This window comes from Sceloporus undulatus, chromosome 1, assembly GCF_019175285.1.
Source record: "Sceloporus undulatus isolate JIND9_A2432 ecotype Alabama chromosome 1, SceUnd_v1.1, whole genome shotgun sequence".
Classification (NCBI taxonomy): Eukaryota; Metazoa; Chordata; class Lepidosauria; order Squamata; family Phrynosomatidae; genus Sceloporus; species Sceloporus undulatus.
This window is the reverse complement of record NC_056522.1, coordinates 360,112,608-360,129,600: the sequence shown is the minus strand read 5'-3', so window position 1 is coordinate 360,129,600 and position 16,993 is coordinate 360,112,608. Positions and strand designations below refer to the sequence as shown.

General features: G+C 40.0%; 1 protein-coding gene across 1 annotated transcript in view; it reads left to right on the top strand.

Moving 5' to 3' along the window:
- WARS1 (tryptophanyl-tRNA synthetase 1) overlaps nucleotides 1-16,993 on the top strand; it is a 35,722-nt gene that overhangs the window by 13,728 nt on the left and 5,001 nt on the right. The window contains exons 3-10 of the mRNA XM_042448103.1: nucleotides 5,351-5,558; nucleotides 5,830-5,938; nucleotides 6,315-6,434; nucleotides 8,810-8,992; nucleotides 11,267-11,367; nucleotides 13,112-13,224; nucleotides 14,054-14,227; nucleotides 15,727-15,867. Of these exons, the coding sequence (XP_042304037.1) occupies nucleotides 5,351-5,558; nucleotides 5,830-5,938; nucleotides 6,315-6,434; nucleotides 8,810-8,992; nucleotides 11,267-11,367; nucleotides 13,112-13,224; nucleotides 14,054-14,227; nucleotides 15,727-15,867 (1,149 nt within the window). The remainder of the gene's footprint in view (nucleotides 1-5,350; nucleotides 5,559-5,829; nucleotides 5,939-6,314; nucleotides 6,435-8,809; nucleotides 8,993-11,266; nucleotides 11,368-13,111; nucleotides 13,225-14,053; nucleotides 14,228-15,726; nucleotides 15,868-16,993) is intronic.

The window sequence follows — 16,993 nt, the reverse complement described above, 5'->3', positions numbered from 1 at the left end:
CCTTGATATGCATAATTTTCCTCATTTCAGTAGTAGCAATAGCTAACACTCCCTAAACAGTTTACAGTGTGTAGGCCAATTGCTCCCAACAAGCTGGGTACTCATTTTGCCAACCTACGAAAGGATGGAGGGCTGGAACCCTGTCAGGAATTGAACTCACAACCTGTGAGCAACTGTGAGCGACTGCAGTACCAGCATTTAACCACTGCGCCACCAGGGCTCCCTGTACCACTGGTATGTCAGCTTTGGATAAGCTTTAAGGAAGCTTTATATTCATGATGAGTATTCTTTGACTCTTTAGAAGTTGGACTCCAATTGCCATCACCCCCTAGCCAGCATGGCTAATGGTCTGAGATTATGGGAGCTAAAGTTCAACAACATTGGGAGGGTCACAAATATCCCACCCCTACTTTATCTGTTGGTGCAACTAATTATGTCCTAAATCCAAATGCTGACCTCAAGTGAAATAAACATATTGAATCACTGAAACGTACGTAAGTTGCTAACTTGGCAAATTCCCATTGGTTCAGTTGGTCTGCATTTGTTTTAGCTAAAAATTGAATGTAAGCCTATATGGGGTTTTCCTACACATGTACAATTGGCCCTTCCCTTATGCAAGGGATCCGTTCCAGACCCCGCCACATAAGGGGAAAACCTCGTAAACTCAAGCCCCATTAGAAACAATGGGGCACGTTCTTGCGGTGTGCACCTGGTGCACCACAGGGTGCGCACTGTGGGCGCGTGTTCCATTGCTTCTTCCGGGGCGCAGGAGAAGTCTTTCTGGTGCGGTTTCCAGCGTATGCTGGAAGCTGTGTATGGCACGCGTATGACGCAGGTGCATTGTCCACCAATTTGCTAACTGCAAATAGGTCCAGATTAATACCATTTGAGCCTGAGGTTTTTCTTGTCAGACAAAGGGGCTCTGCACACAGCTCCAAAAGGGCAGCCTCCAGCCACCCCTTTTATAGCCAGATCGGGGCCGCAACAACCACACGCTGCGGCCCCAATCTGGCCTTTCCAGGGCATGAAAAGGAGCTACAAAAAGCAACTCCTTTTTGTGCCCTGGAAAGGGTGCCATAACCACAGCGTAGTAGCTTTGTGTGCTCCTTCGGCACTGCGTCATGCAGACGTAGCACCAGAAGAGCACCATGATACTGTGTGTCATGTGGAGCAGCGCACAGTGTCATGGTGTCCTGGGGCCAGAGTCAGGGTGTACATCATGGATGTGCTGCCCTGACTCCGCCCCCCCCTCCCCCAGCCAGACTTTCAAGCCGGTCTGTACAGGGCTTAAGAACATAAAAACTAACTGATTGAGCATTATTTTCTGTTTTCTACAGTATCCAGTATCTGACTATAGTATCTGGCCAGATCACCTAAGGAAACCCAAAGGCAGAATACAGTGCAAGTGCTGTACTGTAATGTTTCCAACTCACCCACACACATACAGCACTCTAAAGAACACTGCTTTGAACCATCTTGCTCCACTTGACTCCTCGTGACTAACATCAAGTGGCAAGTCCCGTGAACTTGTCCATTCATTCCTTTTTGTAATTTACAGTTTGTCAGCCATGTTCTGGTAGTGAATTTTATACGTTAGCTATATGCTGAGTGCAAGCTACTTTCTCTGGCCTGTCCTAAATCGAGCCCCAGTTCACTTCATTTTCTGATTCTGAATTTTAATATTGTGTGAGACAGTGAAAATCTGATCCCTATTTTTTTCTTCTCTTGGCATTTATAATTTTGTACACATTTGGAAATGACTTGAAGACGCACACAGAGAGAGATCATATTCTTCCCATAGTTGTATTATAAGTTTTGAGATAAACCAAGAGTTTTTTCTTGACTGTTCTACTTGTATGCCAACCCTGAATCGCAAAGACTCATTAAAAAAAGCATTCTTAATGGTTGCCACAAAGCTGTGGAATTCCATTCCCTAGAGATTTGCTGAAGTCACAGCTTGTTAACTTCCAGGAATGTTGTAAAACTTCTGTTGCCAAGACAGTCTTCCCCTCTAAAGTCTGAAATTAAGCAAGAAGGCAATCTACTGCAACCAAAAAAGACCAGGCTGGCCACAGTTAACCAGAGGGCCTTCTCATCTGCCACTCCCAAACTATGGAATAGCCTGTCGGAAGAGATCCAGAACGTTACCAATCTTGAAAGCTTTAAAAAAGCTGTCAAGACAGATCTCTTCCAACAGGTCTTCCCTGAATAACTAACTCACTTGGTCACCCACTGACATGAACTACCATATGGAATATCCCAGAATGCCCATCTGTCTATCACTGACTGAATGTTTTAATAATTTTAGATGAGATTTTACTTCTGTTAGTGAGATTTTATTATTGTTATGTGGGATTATAATGTTACTGTTTGGAGGGAGGGATAATGGGTTTTATTTTGTATTATTGTACTTTATTGTGTTGTGAGCCACCTCGATCCTGTGGGAGAGGCAGGATAAAAATATTATTATTATTATTATTATTATTATTATTATTGTTGTAACATTTTAACAGAGTGTTGTAATGTAACATTAGTTTGAGTCATACTGTCTGTCTCTCTATGAGCGTGTATCTAAATAATTTGTTGCTTATGCCACAATGTGTTGCTGGATTGGATGGAAGAGAAATTGACAAAAATAAGGTTACGTGTGCATATGAACTCCTACAGTGAGATTCAGAAATTTAGTTCCATATACCAAAGTGTTGATATAGCATCAACCCACCATATGCTGCTTCCTCAGTCTTAATAAGTGTTGCCACTCCAATTTTGAGATTAATTCCAGGGATGTAATATTTATATTATTAAATATTATAATCTAAACATTACAACCCTTGAAGTAAACCTCATTAAAGAAGGAGTGGCAACACTGGTGAGGTCTGGAGAGGTGGTCACTGGTGTTAAAATTAAATTTAAAATATATTCCCAATTAATTGGGCAATGCTTTAAAAACAAAGAAAAAAGAAACCTTTTAATTTCTAATACCTTCAACTATATTACTACAGTGGCCCAGGCATTGCTGGCAGAAAATATTCCTTTCACATCTCTTCCTGTGCCACCCAAATCTTCACAGGGTTGTGAGATCCTCTGAAGCAGATTTGGAGATGCAGCGGTGGGGAGGAAAAGAGGAAATCCTAATGCATGAACATAAGTCCACTTGCATGACAATGGATGTAGTCCAATATTAGTACTTAGAAAAACTGCACATTGGAGGCGTCATCTTGAACAGGAAATTCTGTTCCCCACCACTACCCCTTGTACCATAAGGAATATTGCTTCTGAGGGGAAGCTTGCTAGAGCAAAAAAAAATGCATTGTAGAAAATCCTGCTTTTTTCTTTTAAAGTTATGTTTTACTCATCTCCAAATACATACATATTAATTAATACAAATTAAGTAGAATTTCTGATGTCCATGCATCTGAAGAAATAGACTCAAGTCTAAAATTTCATGCTACAAACTTTTTTTTTTCAGTTAGTCTCAAAGGTGCTATAAGATCCCTTTGCAAATCTGTTGTCAGTGAGAGTGGACTTTGGGAATGCTCAGCTTCAACTCTGACCATACCACTGTCATTAATACTTTATTCATTTACTTGTTTAAAATTTGTGGTTATTTATACATCAGTGAACCAAGAGTGCACAACCTGCAGCATTTGCCCAATCCCACATGGCCCCAAAGCTTTAGGGAATCCAGCCACTTTCCACATAACTCTTCTGCTCAGGGTTAAAAAGCCATTTCCTGGCTTCCAAGAACACTTCCCCCAATCCTAATAGCAGCAGGGGAAAGCTGCCTAATGGGGATTGCTGGAATAAGTTGGAGGGGTATTCATATATTTATATTGTGTGTCTGTGCCTGTGTGATTTTAGTGGTGGCATATCTGCAAATTCACGATCAATGGCATTATGACTTGGTATAATGGGCTTTTAAGAAAAGATTCTTCCAATCCCAGTTTTCCTTTAGTGATATTCAAGGTCCAGCAACTAATGGCCAGGATCTTTTGTGCTCTGTCAGTGCAGAAGGGTAAAGTGGTGGGAGAGCAGACTTCTGATTCCATGCTGCCTGTTTTCCAATACATGATTGGAGGTGGAGCCTAAGAGAGAAAATGTTCTGGAAAGGATGCTTTGAAATGTCCTGATGCATAGATGATAGTCCAAAGCACCCCTTCCAAAGTGCATTCACCCTGAGGACCACATAGACAGACAGATGGATGGACACACACACACCCCACCATGCATTCAAGAAATAGTCAGCGTGGAGCTGACAGCCCTTTCTCCCCCTACCTCCTCCTCTCTGAGCAAGCTCAGAGAAGGTACAACAGCTCACATAACAGACCATTGTGCTTGTGGAAGCATCAAAAGGATTCTAGCCATCATTCGTAGGCTGCACTCCTGAACATATGTTGTTGTTTTGTTGCAATATTTATTTATTTTCCACCTCTCTCTATGGATCAAGGTAGGGAACAACAACAAATCAACAATGAACATCAATTAAAACACATTAATTAAAACATGCAGCAGTTTAAAAGGACAAATAAGACATATTAATTTCAAAACAGTCCACATATAAAATTCAGCATCTAAATTCACAATTTACTGATTCACCGTTACAATTCACAGTGTACTGATATCAGTGAGATTTGCTTCTAAAAAAAATTTTAAATGATTTTTAAAAATGCTTATTCAGTACTGTGGTATTGGCATGTATTGCATGTTACAAAATACCATTAGCAGAAAGACAGTATATCCCCCAGTGAATTTACAAACTCCATTTTCACAAATGGACAAATAGCAAGAGAGTAAATAGACAAGGGTGAGAATGTGCAGAAATGCCACTACATATACTTGGGCTTAGTTTTGAGGTGGATTAATTTGGAAGGTCTAAATATTACAGATTTGTGGGAAATTTTCATTTTGGCAAATAATTTGATTAGCAGAAGAAGGGAGGGGGGGCAGCTAGGAGCAGATAATAAAGAAAATAATACTTTCACCCCCACCTTCTATCTGCCATGAAGAATTTTTCAATTAAATCCCACTGGGCCCCTATGGGATAAGTAAATATTTGTACTCATTTTGCAAGTGGAAAAATAGGGTGGGGATCTTAAATGACGTGATCAAGGTTACACAAGCAGGTCATTTGGCTTGCTTACGTGGAGTTTTGAGACTAGCTGCTTCATTTCATATCCTTGCCTCCTTGGTCTTCAATCTGTAATTCATAGGCATTTATTTGACTTCAGATATATTGAATATTTCCTCTTCTGTATGATGTCTGTAAGTAGTAGGAAGATTGAAAGCTCTGAAAACTCTGCTAACCTGGAAACGGTTGAATTTCCCCCTTCTCTCCCATATTTTACACCAGGATGAAATTGATGCAGCAGTTAAGTTATTGTTATCTTTAAAAATGAACTACAAAACAGCAACAGGCCAAGAATATAAAGCAAGTTCCCCTCCAGCAGATTTCGCTCCAGTCAGTAATGGTCCAGGTGATGCTGAAGATGATGATTTTGTTGACCCTTGGACAGTGCAGACATCTAATGCGAAAGGAGTTGATTATGACAAACTTATTGGTATGTATTGTTCAATCTGTTTTTTAAATAATAATTTGTGGCTGTCCGGGTGTTATTGGAATTATGTTCAGTCACAACCCTGTGATAAGTTTTGCATCTCCTTTTGGATTCATAAAGTTTGATAGAACAATGAGTCTTAGTGAGGAGAGATAGGAAACTTCAGTAGGGAGCCATGGTGTCCAACTAGATTATTTTTGCAGTGCAGATGCAGCCTGTATGGTATTTTAGCTAGAAGTGTATATAATCTGTCATTCATTTTTATTGTCTTCAGTTCGATTTGGCAGCAGCAAAATTGATAAAGACCTCATCAATAGAATTGAGAGAATTACAGGGCATAAACCACATCACTTCCTGCGCAGAGGCATTTTCTTTTCTCATAGGTGGGTATGTTTTATTGGTTTTTCAAAATCTGAGTAGCAAAATCCATTCTAACTTTTTCCCACACATTCTTTTATTCTGCTCTGTATTATTCTGCACACATCTCCATAAAAGAAAGCAAAAGCCAACATTCTTGTGGGGAAAATAATCGGAGATTGATATGCAGTGCTTTCTATTTCAAAGGTAGAATGTCTTTGATTTAGCACAGCTTTACAAAGTCATGTCACGCCATTTCAGTAATAATGTTGTCATTTAAATACAGGTTACAGTCAAGAAGGCTTTATCTGTGTCTTTCAGTATTTATTTTCATCCCTTTTGAAAAGGGATTATTTTCCTCCCTTCAGGCTCTTCTTTTGCCATGTCTATTTTTTTCTTCAGAGATATGAATCAAATTCTTGACGCATATGAAAATAAGAAGCCATTTTATCTTTACACTGGCAGAGGTCCTTCATCTGAGGCAATGCATGTTGGCCATCTTATCCCGTTTATTTTTACAAAGTAAGTAACCTGTCTTAAGGACAGTTGATTTCAAATAGTGTTATTTCTTATTTTCAAAATTGTTAATTTTAGCATATGACAGTAGCTGTGCTTCAGAGGACTGTAGTTTTGATTATGAGATCAGAAGAAATTTCATGGGACTTTATTTTGTCCCTTCATTCCCCCTGGAATAAACTCTGAAGGTGGAAGTAATCCCCTGAACAAAGTGGAAAGGCCAAAAGAGGAAACTATCCAAGATCAGGCAAAGGAACCTTTCAAGATGCAGCAGCTAAAAAGGCCAATGCAATGCATCAATAAAAGTATAGTGTCTAGATCAAGAGAAGTAATAGTACCACTATATTCTGCTTTGGTCAGGCCCCACCTGGAATATTGTGTCCAGTTCTGGGCACCGCAATTCAAAAAGGACATTGAGAAACTGGAACATGTCCAAAGGAGGGTGACTAAAATGGTGAAGGGTCTGGAAACCATGCCCTATGAGGAACGACTTAGGGAGCTGGGGATGTTTAGCCTGGAAAAAAGAAGGTTAAGAGGTGATATGATAGCCCTGTTTAAATATTTGAAGGGATGTCATATTGAGGAGGGAGCAAGCTCCAGAGAACAGGACCCGGAGCAATGGATGCAAGCTGCAGGAAAAGAGATTCCACCTCAACATTAGGAGGAACTTCCTGACAGTAAGGGCTGTTCGACAGTGGAACACACTCCTTCCTCGGAGTGTAGTGGAGTCTCCTTATTTGGAGGTCTTTAAGCAGAGGCTGGATAGCCATCTGTCGGGTATGCTTTGATTGGGATTTCCTGCATGGCAGGGGATTGGACTGGATGGCCCTTGTGATCTCTTCCAACTCTATGATTCTATGATTCTAAGAACAAAAATAGAGGTGTGTTAAGTTGATAGTGGGCATGGCAATGTTTCTGTCTCAGTGGAGTAGTAACCAGTTTCTTCCCCTCCCCAAGCAATTCTGCTTATGGATGTTGTTGAGGGAGCCATTGGGTGTGCTTTTGTAAAAGTGATTCCACACCAATCCAGTACATGCATCAATATGGGTAGGCACCAAAGTAGCAAAGTGTTGAAAGCGATAAAAGGCATAAATCCACCTGTTCATCCAAACTAGAGTAAACTCATTGAATCAATGGAAGCTTAGTTTCTATAAGTATTGAGTAACTTTCTATAAGTTCTACTGAATCAATGGTTGGAACAAAAAGTAGGATTCAACCCTTTGTTTTCAGATGCCTACTCATCCAGCATCCCAGAAAGCAAGAGCTGCTTTATGAATTGTTACATGCCTTCTTTCCTGTAGAAAGAAAAAGAGAAGTTTGAAGATACACTTTTTCCTTCAGTAGAAAGTGGACCCCTCCGCGTGAACTACCTTGTAGCTGCCTAACAGTATCCATGTTTCAAAAGCACAAGATATGACAGAGCATACAAAATGAATGATGTAGCTGTGCCAGTCTTTGATCTGATTAAGTGGGCACCACATTGGCAAGATTTCACACAAATAAAGCATTGGCTGAGATCAAAGATATACCTAAATTCACGTGAGGGATTTGTACTAGCCCTGTGCATTTATTTATTTATTTTGGTAGCTTGTGTGGATTGTCCTCATACCATATCACAAAGAGTTTTTGAGGCTAAATGTGGCAACAGCAATCCTTCTCTTTTGGTATCCTCCAGCTCCATCAGATTTTCTACCACTTATCCCTAATTATCTGTAGGAATAAATTTGAAGCAAAACACAAATGAGTCAAGTGGAACAAACACGTTGAATAAGTACATGAATAAGTGGCTGTCTCACTGCTGAAACAAAACAGATTTCAACATGAAGAGGGGTGGGGGATAAAGTTATACTTCAGGTTTCATATAATACAAATTAAACACAAAATAAGATGTCTGTGTCCAAGGCACAATACATAAATATGATAAGAGTGATTTTACAATAATGCTACAGTTTGACCACAGTACTGATCAGAGATATTAAAATTCCTTCTGACAGTACAGATATTCCTTGTGTCTATAAAATACAAGATAAGGAATAGCGCTGTTGGCATAGAACCAACATCATGCTAGTGTTTGACCACCAGTGTGACAGAATTCTTCCAGTTCCCCTGCACCTTCTGAAAACTAGCTCCAAAGAGTATCCCAGCCCTCCACAGCTGGTTATGGGGCTGCAATGACTGCTGCTGCAAGAAGGAAGGATTTTCACACCTTACATTTCCACTGGCAGAAAATAAATCCATCCATTTCAATTCTGGCCATTGTTTTCAAAGCAAGAGGGATACTTACTGCCAGAATCAAACAAATGCATGTGTTCCCTGTAAAAGATGTCCTATGCATACCAGGGGATGGCCACCATTAAATCTGTTTCATTTATTTTTACTAGGTGGTTGCAAGAAGTATTCAGTGTTCCTCTAGTTATACAACTGACTGATGATGAAAAGTATCTCTGGAAAGATCTAACAGTTGAGAAAGCTTACCAGTATGCTATAGAAAACATCAAGGACATTATAGCCTGTGGATTTGATATCAATAAAACCTTCATATTCTCTGATCTCCATTATTTGGGGTAAGGTTCTAAGATTTCTTTGAAACTGCATGATCAAAAGTCTTGTCTTTTGTGTGATCTTAAGCTCTCCGGGAACATTAGCACAGTTTGAGGGGCTTTTCTTACCAACTTGTTTCAGAAGAGGCAATACATAGCCAGATGGTTTTGGTACATGTAACTTTGTAAAATAAGTTTCTTGAGTAAAGACAAGAGAAGCAAGGGAATTTTACTAGAGGATAATTATTTTGTTTGGAGTGCTGTTGATAGTTTCAGCTTGTCTCTTTGTTGAGTCATAGTAAGAGAACCACAAGTATCATGATACTGATTAGTTATTATTTTAAATTCCAGCAGAGGGTGCAGTGATACAGCAACCCCTTGAGGATTATTTCAGCTTCAGAGGAAATAGCAATTTGTCAAAGACAAAAAGATCTTCAACTGATGAATCAAACTAATTGTCTGGCTAGCCATTGGGGAAGTTGCCTGTGGTTTTCCATAGATCTTTGAACATTCAGGGATTGCAGCCTCAGAGTATAAAATAAAAGACTTTTCATATCTGGCTCCACTTCCTGACAAGTATCCCTTCTTTCTGATTATACTAGTGTGGTCTCAGAATAGGCCCAGGGAGTGGGGTACGATCACTGTCACTGTCATTGTTTTATTGTAATTGTAATTGGAGAGAGAGACTAAAAATTACAAAGCCTTATTGACAGAAACCAACTGAAAAAAAACTGGAAGAGAAGAACCGTAGAAGGGGGTGGAAAAGTTATTTTTTGGAACTGCAGTTGTATCCACGCTATAGTTAAAACAGTTTGATACCACTTTAGCAGCCATAACTGTGTCCTCGAGGATCCTGGTATTTATAGTAGCTCAAGGAGTGGAATGCAATAGAGCTCCATGACAGAGAGGATTTGTAGTTTATATCACCAAACTTCTATAGGATGCAACCATGAAATTAATGTGGGATTGAACCATTATAACCATGTTGTATAGACACATTCAGTGGCTGGCATCCCTGTATACACCTGTTCAATGAATTGTTGAATGGGTGAGTCAACACATAGGTAAATCTCCTTTGATTCAGTGGGCCTACTCTAGTCAGGTTTAACAATAGGATTTACAGTAGGTCTATGAATCACAAAATCCCAAATAGCAATGTCCATGGAAAAGACTCCTGTCTAACAGAGTGTAGAGCTGCTGCCAGTACAGTGGTACCCCGGGATACGAATTGATTGCGTTACGAAATTTCCGGGATACGAAAAAGTTCCATTGGAAAAAACTGTTCCGGGATACGAAGGTTTTTTTGGGTTACGAATTTTTTTCGGCGCGAAATTCAAACGCGCGGCTTGCCAGCGCTAACGGAAAGCCCTTTTCGGCTTGCGAAATGCATCGGGTTACGAACGCCGCGGCGGAACGAATTAATTTCGTAACCCGAGGGAGCACTGTATTGGTAAATCAGCCTGCCCCAAAGGGTTGTCCTCCAGGTGTTTTAGACTACAACTCTCATCAGCTGCAGGCAGCATGGGCAATAGTTGGTGATGATGGGAACTGTTGTCTAAAACACCTAGAGGGCAGTCAGGTTGGTAAGGCTGATGTAGGCAATCTTGAGCTACATGGACCTGTGGTCCAAATCTGTAGAAGAAAGTTCCATGTGTTCCTATGAAAGAGACAGATTACATCATATAAATAAGCTTCACTTGTGCCACTCTTGTTCTGTCTTTTAACTGGCAGTAAAATTACCTTGAATTGCAAATATTTGTGGTGCATTCTTTTATAAAGATTATTTGCTTTGGAATTGACCTGTAATATATTTTGTTCTCTATCTTTTTTGTAACTAGTGTCTTAGCTGTTGTAGATAAGATTCCATAATCATATCATTATGATCTTTATGACTGTTATTTCTTATTAGCTCAGTGTACCTGAACAAATTGATGTACCCTTATGCCAAAGTCACACAATGAGAGGACAGGTTACAGAAAGATGGCATCGCTTTCATGTGTTGTCAAATTAAAGACTAGATCATGCTGGGGATTTTATAAGCTTGCTCTTATCTTTACAACAAAGTGATAAATTTATAAATGATCTGTAGCGAACTTATGAAAAATATGATAAAATATTTGTTTGAGTTTCCTTTCAGCAAGGTACCTTTCATTCTGCATACACAATGTCAACAGTCCTTGCTGCTTATGGAATAGATTGCAGTATTGGTCAGCAAGCAATCTCAGAACACACTTTTCTCCCTCTGTAAGTATTATGTTCTGACTCCTCTTCTCTCTGACCACTTTCTTTTGTTCCCAGGTTGAGCCCAGGCTTCTACAAGAATATTGTTAAAATTCAAAAGCATGTTACATTCAACCAAGTGAAAGGAATCTTTGGTTTTACAGACAGCGACTGCATAGGTGAGTTCCCAGTAAGCTTCAAGTGACTACAAATTAGTGGAAAGAAGAATCCAGCAGTATGAAAACCAGCACAGTACAGTGGTTAAAATGTTGGACTAAAACCACGGAGACTCACATTCCAAGTCACAGCAAAGAAGTAAGCCACTATGATGTAGTAGTTAGGGTAGTGCACTAGGATTGTAAAGATCCAGGGTTTACAGTAAAAGTGTTTTAAGCAGAGCTTGGTAAAGTTACTTTTCTGGACTGTCTCAGCCAGCATGACCAATAGTCATACTAGCTGGAAGACTCTGGGAGCAGAGTCCTCCAGCTAGCATGACCACTGGTCATGCTGTCTGAGACAGTGTGGTAAAAAAGTAACTTTTCTAAGCTTTGGTCTGAAAAATCTGCCATAATAATAATAATAATAATAATAATAATAATAATAATAATGAGAATTGTGTAGATTATGAGTAGTGCAATGTGCAAATGTGGTTTAATTTAATGGGTGAGGAAATAAACTTACATCTGCAAAGTGCTGACTTCCAGTTGACTTGGGACAGATCAGGTAGTGTTTCTTGGAAGAAATAAATGATGCCTTTCAGTGAGGCTGTTTCTTTGATCCATTAAACCTTTGTGGCTATATATTGATACTGCAGTTGGGAGCCACAGTTAAGAATCTTGTTGGCTGAGGAATTCTGGAAGTTGTAATCCAAAAAAGTAACTTTCCCAAATTCTGCTTAAGATATACATTCTTCCCACTCCTTGCCTTTTAAGAACAAATCTTATTGCCACAATTTTAGCCACAGAAGAGTTTAGGGGGGAAACACCAACAGCAGCCTTCACTGTGGATTCAATAATCAATTACAGGATCATAGAATTGGAAGGACTATTAAGGATTATCTAATCTTATTCCCTGCCAGTGCACAAATACACAACAAAAACAGTAGCTAGCTTAGAGACTGATGTTAGCAGCATTGTTAGTTGAATTAGAACCAGGATTTAATTGAGTAGCAGCCTCAGTAAGCTGGTTGTATCAGAGAAGTTGAGAAGAGGAAGCACATGTTACCGGTGCTAGTTCCTCTTTTTACCTGTGATTAACAAGATACAAGTATTATGTCTCCCCATTCCCTAAATGTGAGCCCTGTTAAGCACCTCTTTGTACAAAACATCTGGGTGGTACTATTACATTCACTGTTTCTAGGTATTGTTCTTGAGTTGCTTTCTAGTCTACAGAGTTGAATCGTAAGAATAACTTGGCTAATTCATTTCCTAAAAAGATTTAGCAAAACGAATTGGCCTGTGAATGTATGCCTCTCCTTAGATGGAGGAACATTTTTTTCTGGACAGCTTCTGAGAAACGAGCATCTTTGGATTCTGGGGGAAATAGTTTGCAAACTGATATTAAAGTGAAATGCAGATGTGCCAACAAGGACCTCCTATTGCACAACAGACAGACAAAAAAGAAAAACAGAGAGAGAGATTGACTATATATTTTGAGGGAACATTTAGGCTGATATTTTACTGTACAAACTAATATCTTTCCAGTGAATAAAATGAAATTAAATTTTTGCTTCTATTTGTTGTTGTCATTTGCCATCAAGTCAATTTCAATCTATTAACTTGCTGGTGATCTGCAAACGATATGTGAAACTTTTTTTCCATACCAGTAAAATTAAGCAAGAGTGGGTAACTTATTCAGAGCTGGGGGGGGATGGAAAGGGATGGAAAAATGCCCATGCTAAATGAATGTTTTGTTCCTTTTTAGGTAAGATTAGTTTTCCTGCTATTCAAGCAGCTCCATCTTTCAGTACATCATTTCCACATATCTTCAACAATAGGGAGGACATTCAGTGTCTGATCCCATGTGCAATTGATCAGGTATGGAATTCTTCTTCTGAAGAACTTTTAAATTGCCTCAATTAATTCAAGAGAACATTATAAATACCAGAGCTGGATGCATCCTGCATATCTCTATTTGCGCTCTGAATATGTAGGCTTGAATCCTTAATTAAGATGAGATAACAAACCAGGTTCATGGAAGCAGTTTCCCATCCTGACTTTTTTGTGTAGTTTTCTGTGGTTTCCAAAAAATAGCTCTAGAGGGTCAGAGTCTGCTCCTAAAAATGTGGAATGGGATTCTGGAGTTGTTTGTTGGGAGGAAAGGAGAACAGGAGATTTTCCTTCTGTGAATTTCCTGAACCTTAACTTAGGTTTTATGTCTATTTTATATAATGTTTGCCTTCCCTTTGTTCCTCCATCCCATATCGTTCAGGATATTTTCCCTGTTCCTAGAGAGTTTTTTGAGGGAACTAATTGCAGGAAAGGAAAAGTGGAGATGGGGAGGGATTTCCTTTCATCAACTTCCTTCCATTAACTTATCTTAAGATTTAATATAGTGTATTTCATTTGGAATTCAACATCCCAAAAATGAGAGCAACGTTTGATACTTAAGCCAAGCCACCCATTTTCTTGACACAGAATTCAGACTGTCCTTTTATTTCCCTGCAGAGTAAACAATGCTCTGGCATTCTGCTATTCATTCTCCTTGCAATAATCCTTAAGAAACCATTTTAAAGATTTAGATCACTGATAGTGACAACCAAATAGCAGATAGACACTGAATTAATTCTGATCCAACAACTATGTGTTGTCTGTGTTCACTTTCAAACAAGTTCATTCCTGATTGTTGTTGTTGTTTTTGTTTTAGGATCCCTATTTCAGAATGACAAGGGATGTGGCCCCTCGGATTGGCTACCCCAAGCCAGCATTGCTCCATTCTGTCTTCTTTCCAGCCTTGCAGGGAGCACAGACAAAAATGAGTGCTAGCGACCCCAACTCATCTATTTTTCTCACTGATACACCCAAGCAAATTAAAACCAAGGTAAACAATAAAGCTCCTACTACACACATTACATTTAATTGCACCTGGGTTCTTTTGTACCTTTTTAATTTCACTGGCCAATTTCTACAAAACAGCACTCTAAAGCAAATGTTCTGGGAAATATCTAAACCAGCAATCTAAATGGAACTGGTTCATACACATTCAATTCTGGGCAAATAATTCTTTTATTGGCTGCTTAAACCAAGAGTAATTTCTAATGTACTAAGCATTCTGTTTGTTCACCTGGCACAGACCAGGAGCTGACATAAATGTTAGGCTAGTGATGTCACTTTTTTGCTAAAAAATACATGGTAGGTTTCCATGACTCTGAATGTTGATACCTTGTGATGTAAATCAAGCCAAACCAATCTATTTTCTATCATCTGCCTCTCCATTGCACCGACAATCACGTGCTATGTACTAACAGTTGCTAGGCAAACTATTATAGCTTGAGATCCCAATCTGCCTCACTGTGAATAGTTCTGTTGACCCGCCTCTTGAACCATGTTTTAAATAGTGTGTTTCAGCACGAAGCCTGCATCATGCCCTGAAGAGGTTCAGGCATGAGCATTGGCCAGGATAGTACAATGGGTGTGTTTAACTGTGGTATTTGGGCAAAGAATCAGTTGCAAAGCAAAACAAAGGCTTAACAGGACAAAACATGATTCCTAGGCATGTAGTGAAAAGCCTCACATATAGAAACATAGGAAGCTGCCTTCTACTGAGTCAGACCATTCATTCATCTATCTCAGTATTTTCAGCTTTGATTGTGTAAATGTAGGGTTTCAGGTAGGATTCTTTCTGAACCCTCTCTGAAAGATTCCTGGTATTCCCTGGTGGTCTCCCATTCAAGTACTACCCAAGCCCAACTTTGCTTAACTTGAAATCAGATGAGAGCAAGTGTATTCAGCATGTTATGCAAATGCTACATAAAGTAATCCTTTAGGTGAAAATGAGAACCACATGCTGAATGTATTCTTCCTCAGAACTGGTACCCAGTAGTCTGACTGATGAAAGAAAAATATTTTTGTATCTCATTGGTAAGAATTGATACAGAGGGCAATCCCTTAGAGTAGGGGTGGGCAGCTGCCAGCCTTGAAGGGACTCCACGGAGGCACTTTGGAAGGCAGTGCATCCCTTCAGTTGTTGCCAAAACCATCTTGACACATTTTTAGGTGTTTGTAGGAGCACCTCACCATTTTTTCTGCCTATTCAAGCTTTTTTTCAAACAGGAAGTGATTGGGCTTCCTGCTCTACCTGGAATCACCCAAAAAGTAAACGTAGTTTTTTGTGGTTTTTGGGGGGCTATGTGGCCATGTTCTAGAAGAGTTTATTCCTGACGTTTCTCCTGCATCTGTGACTTGGTCACTTGTTTGTCAAGTATTGTAAACCACATAAAAACAAAAGATAAACTGCTTCAGATTGTCATCAACTGGTATATACTGAAACTGCAGTGGAAATTGTTTATGGCATGGTGAAATTCCTATGTATTTCTCCAGATCAATAAGCATGCCTTCTCTGGTGGCAAAGACACTATTGAAGAGCACAGGAAGTATGGAGGCAACTGTGAAGTAGATGTATCTTACATGTACCTCACCTTCTTCCTTGAAGATGATGACAGATTGGAACAAATTAAACAGGTAATTATTGTTTCCTTCCTCCAAAGATCCTTAACCATCCTGATAAAATCTTCTAGGTAGTCATCATTTTGTAATTTTTCACTCTGAAATTATATTTTCCCTTCCTATTTCTTTGTTTTCCTCTTTTTAGTCAAAATTCATCAAGAGGTATTTGTGTGTGAGTTCCAGTGAAATAATGAGCTTGTTCCCACTAGGGGAAACCCCGCGTTCTGAATCGATTTCATTAGGCAGCGTGCCCATTAGGATTCGGTTTAAATCTAGAACAGTTCTAGACCAACCCGGAATCGTTCCCACAAGAAATCGAATCCAGAAGCGGGTTAAAATTTAAATCCGTGTTTTCCTCATTTAACGCGTGTTAAAAAAACACTAGGGTCCTACCTAGTGTTTTTCCCTTGATTCGAGTTAGGAACCGGAGTATTTAGATGAGAACGATAGCATTTGAATCGGGCTAGAAGGATGGGAGGAGCTGACTGCGATGGGGGCTGTCATTGGGGGAGTTGCCCTTTCTGTCCCCATCCGTCGTGGCTGTCGCCATTTTTGCTTCCCTCACCCCTTTGTCCGCTGTGGTCTTTCAATAAGAGATAAGGATTATTTTTATTTTTTATTTCAATGGTTTACAGGCGCTTAATCTCTTCAGCGCTTTAAGCGCCTGAAGTCCCGGCTGCTCCAGCGCCTGCATCTGCAAAGGACTACAAGGCTTCTCCCGGTGGATTGCAACCTCCCCTCTGTGTGGGGAGAGCCCATTTCTAACGGAGGAGAGGCAGGAAGGGAAGGCTCCTCTCAAAGAGGCATTCCCTGCCCGCTTGGGCTCTGATCTCGCCCAGGCAGGGAAGGGAAGGCTCCTCGCGAGGAGGCATCTGATCTCGCCCAGACAGGGAAGGGCTCTGATCAATGGGGGGGGAATAGAGCCTTTCTCCCTCTCTTTCTCAAACGGAATCTGCCTTCTCCTCCAACCCTGGAAAGAGAATCTTTGGGAAGAGTGCTCCCTCCCTGCTTTTCCAGCAGCCTCCTTCATTGATCTGAAGGGACATGAAGCGGGGATGCTGCCCTGGAAAACCTATCCCATAGTTCCTCTGGAGAGAGCTTTGGTTTCCTACTAAATTCGCATTGCCAGCAGCCTCCTTCT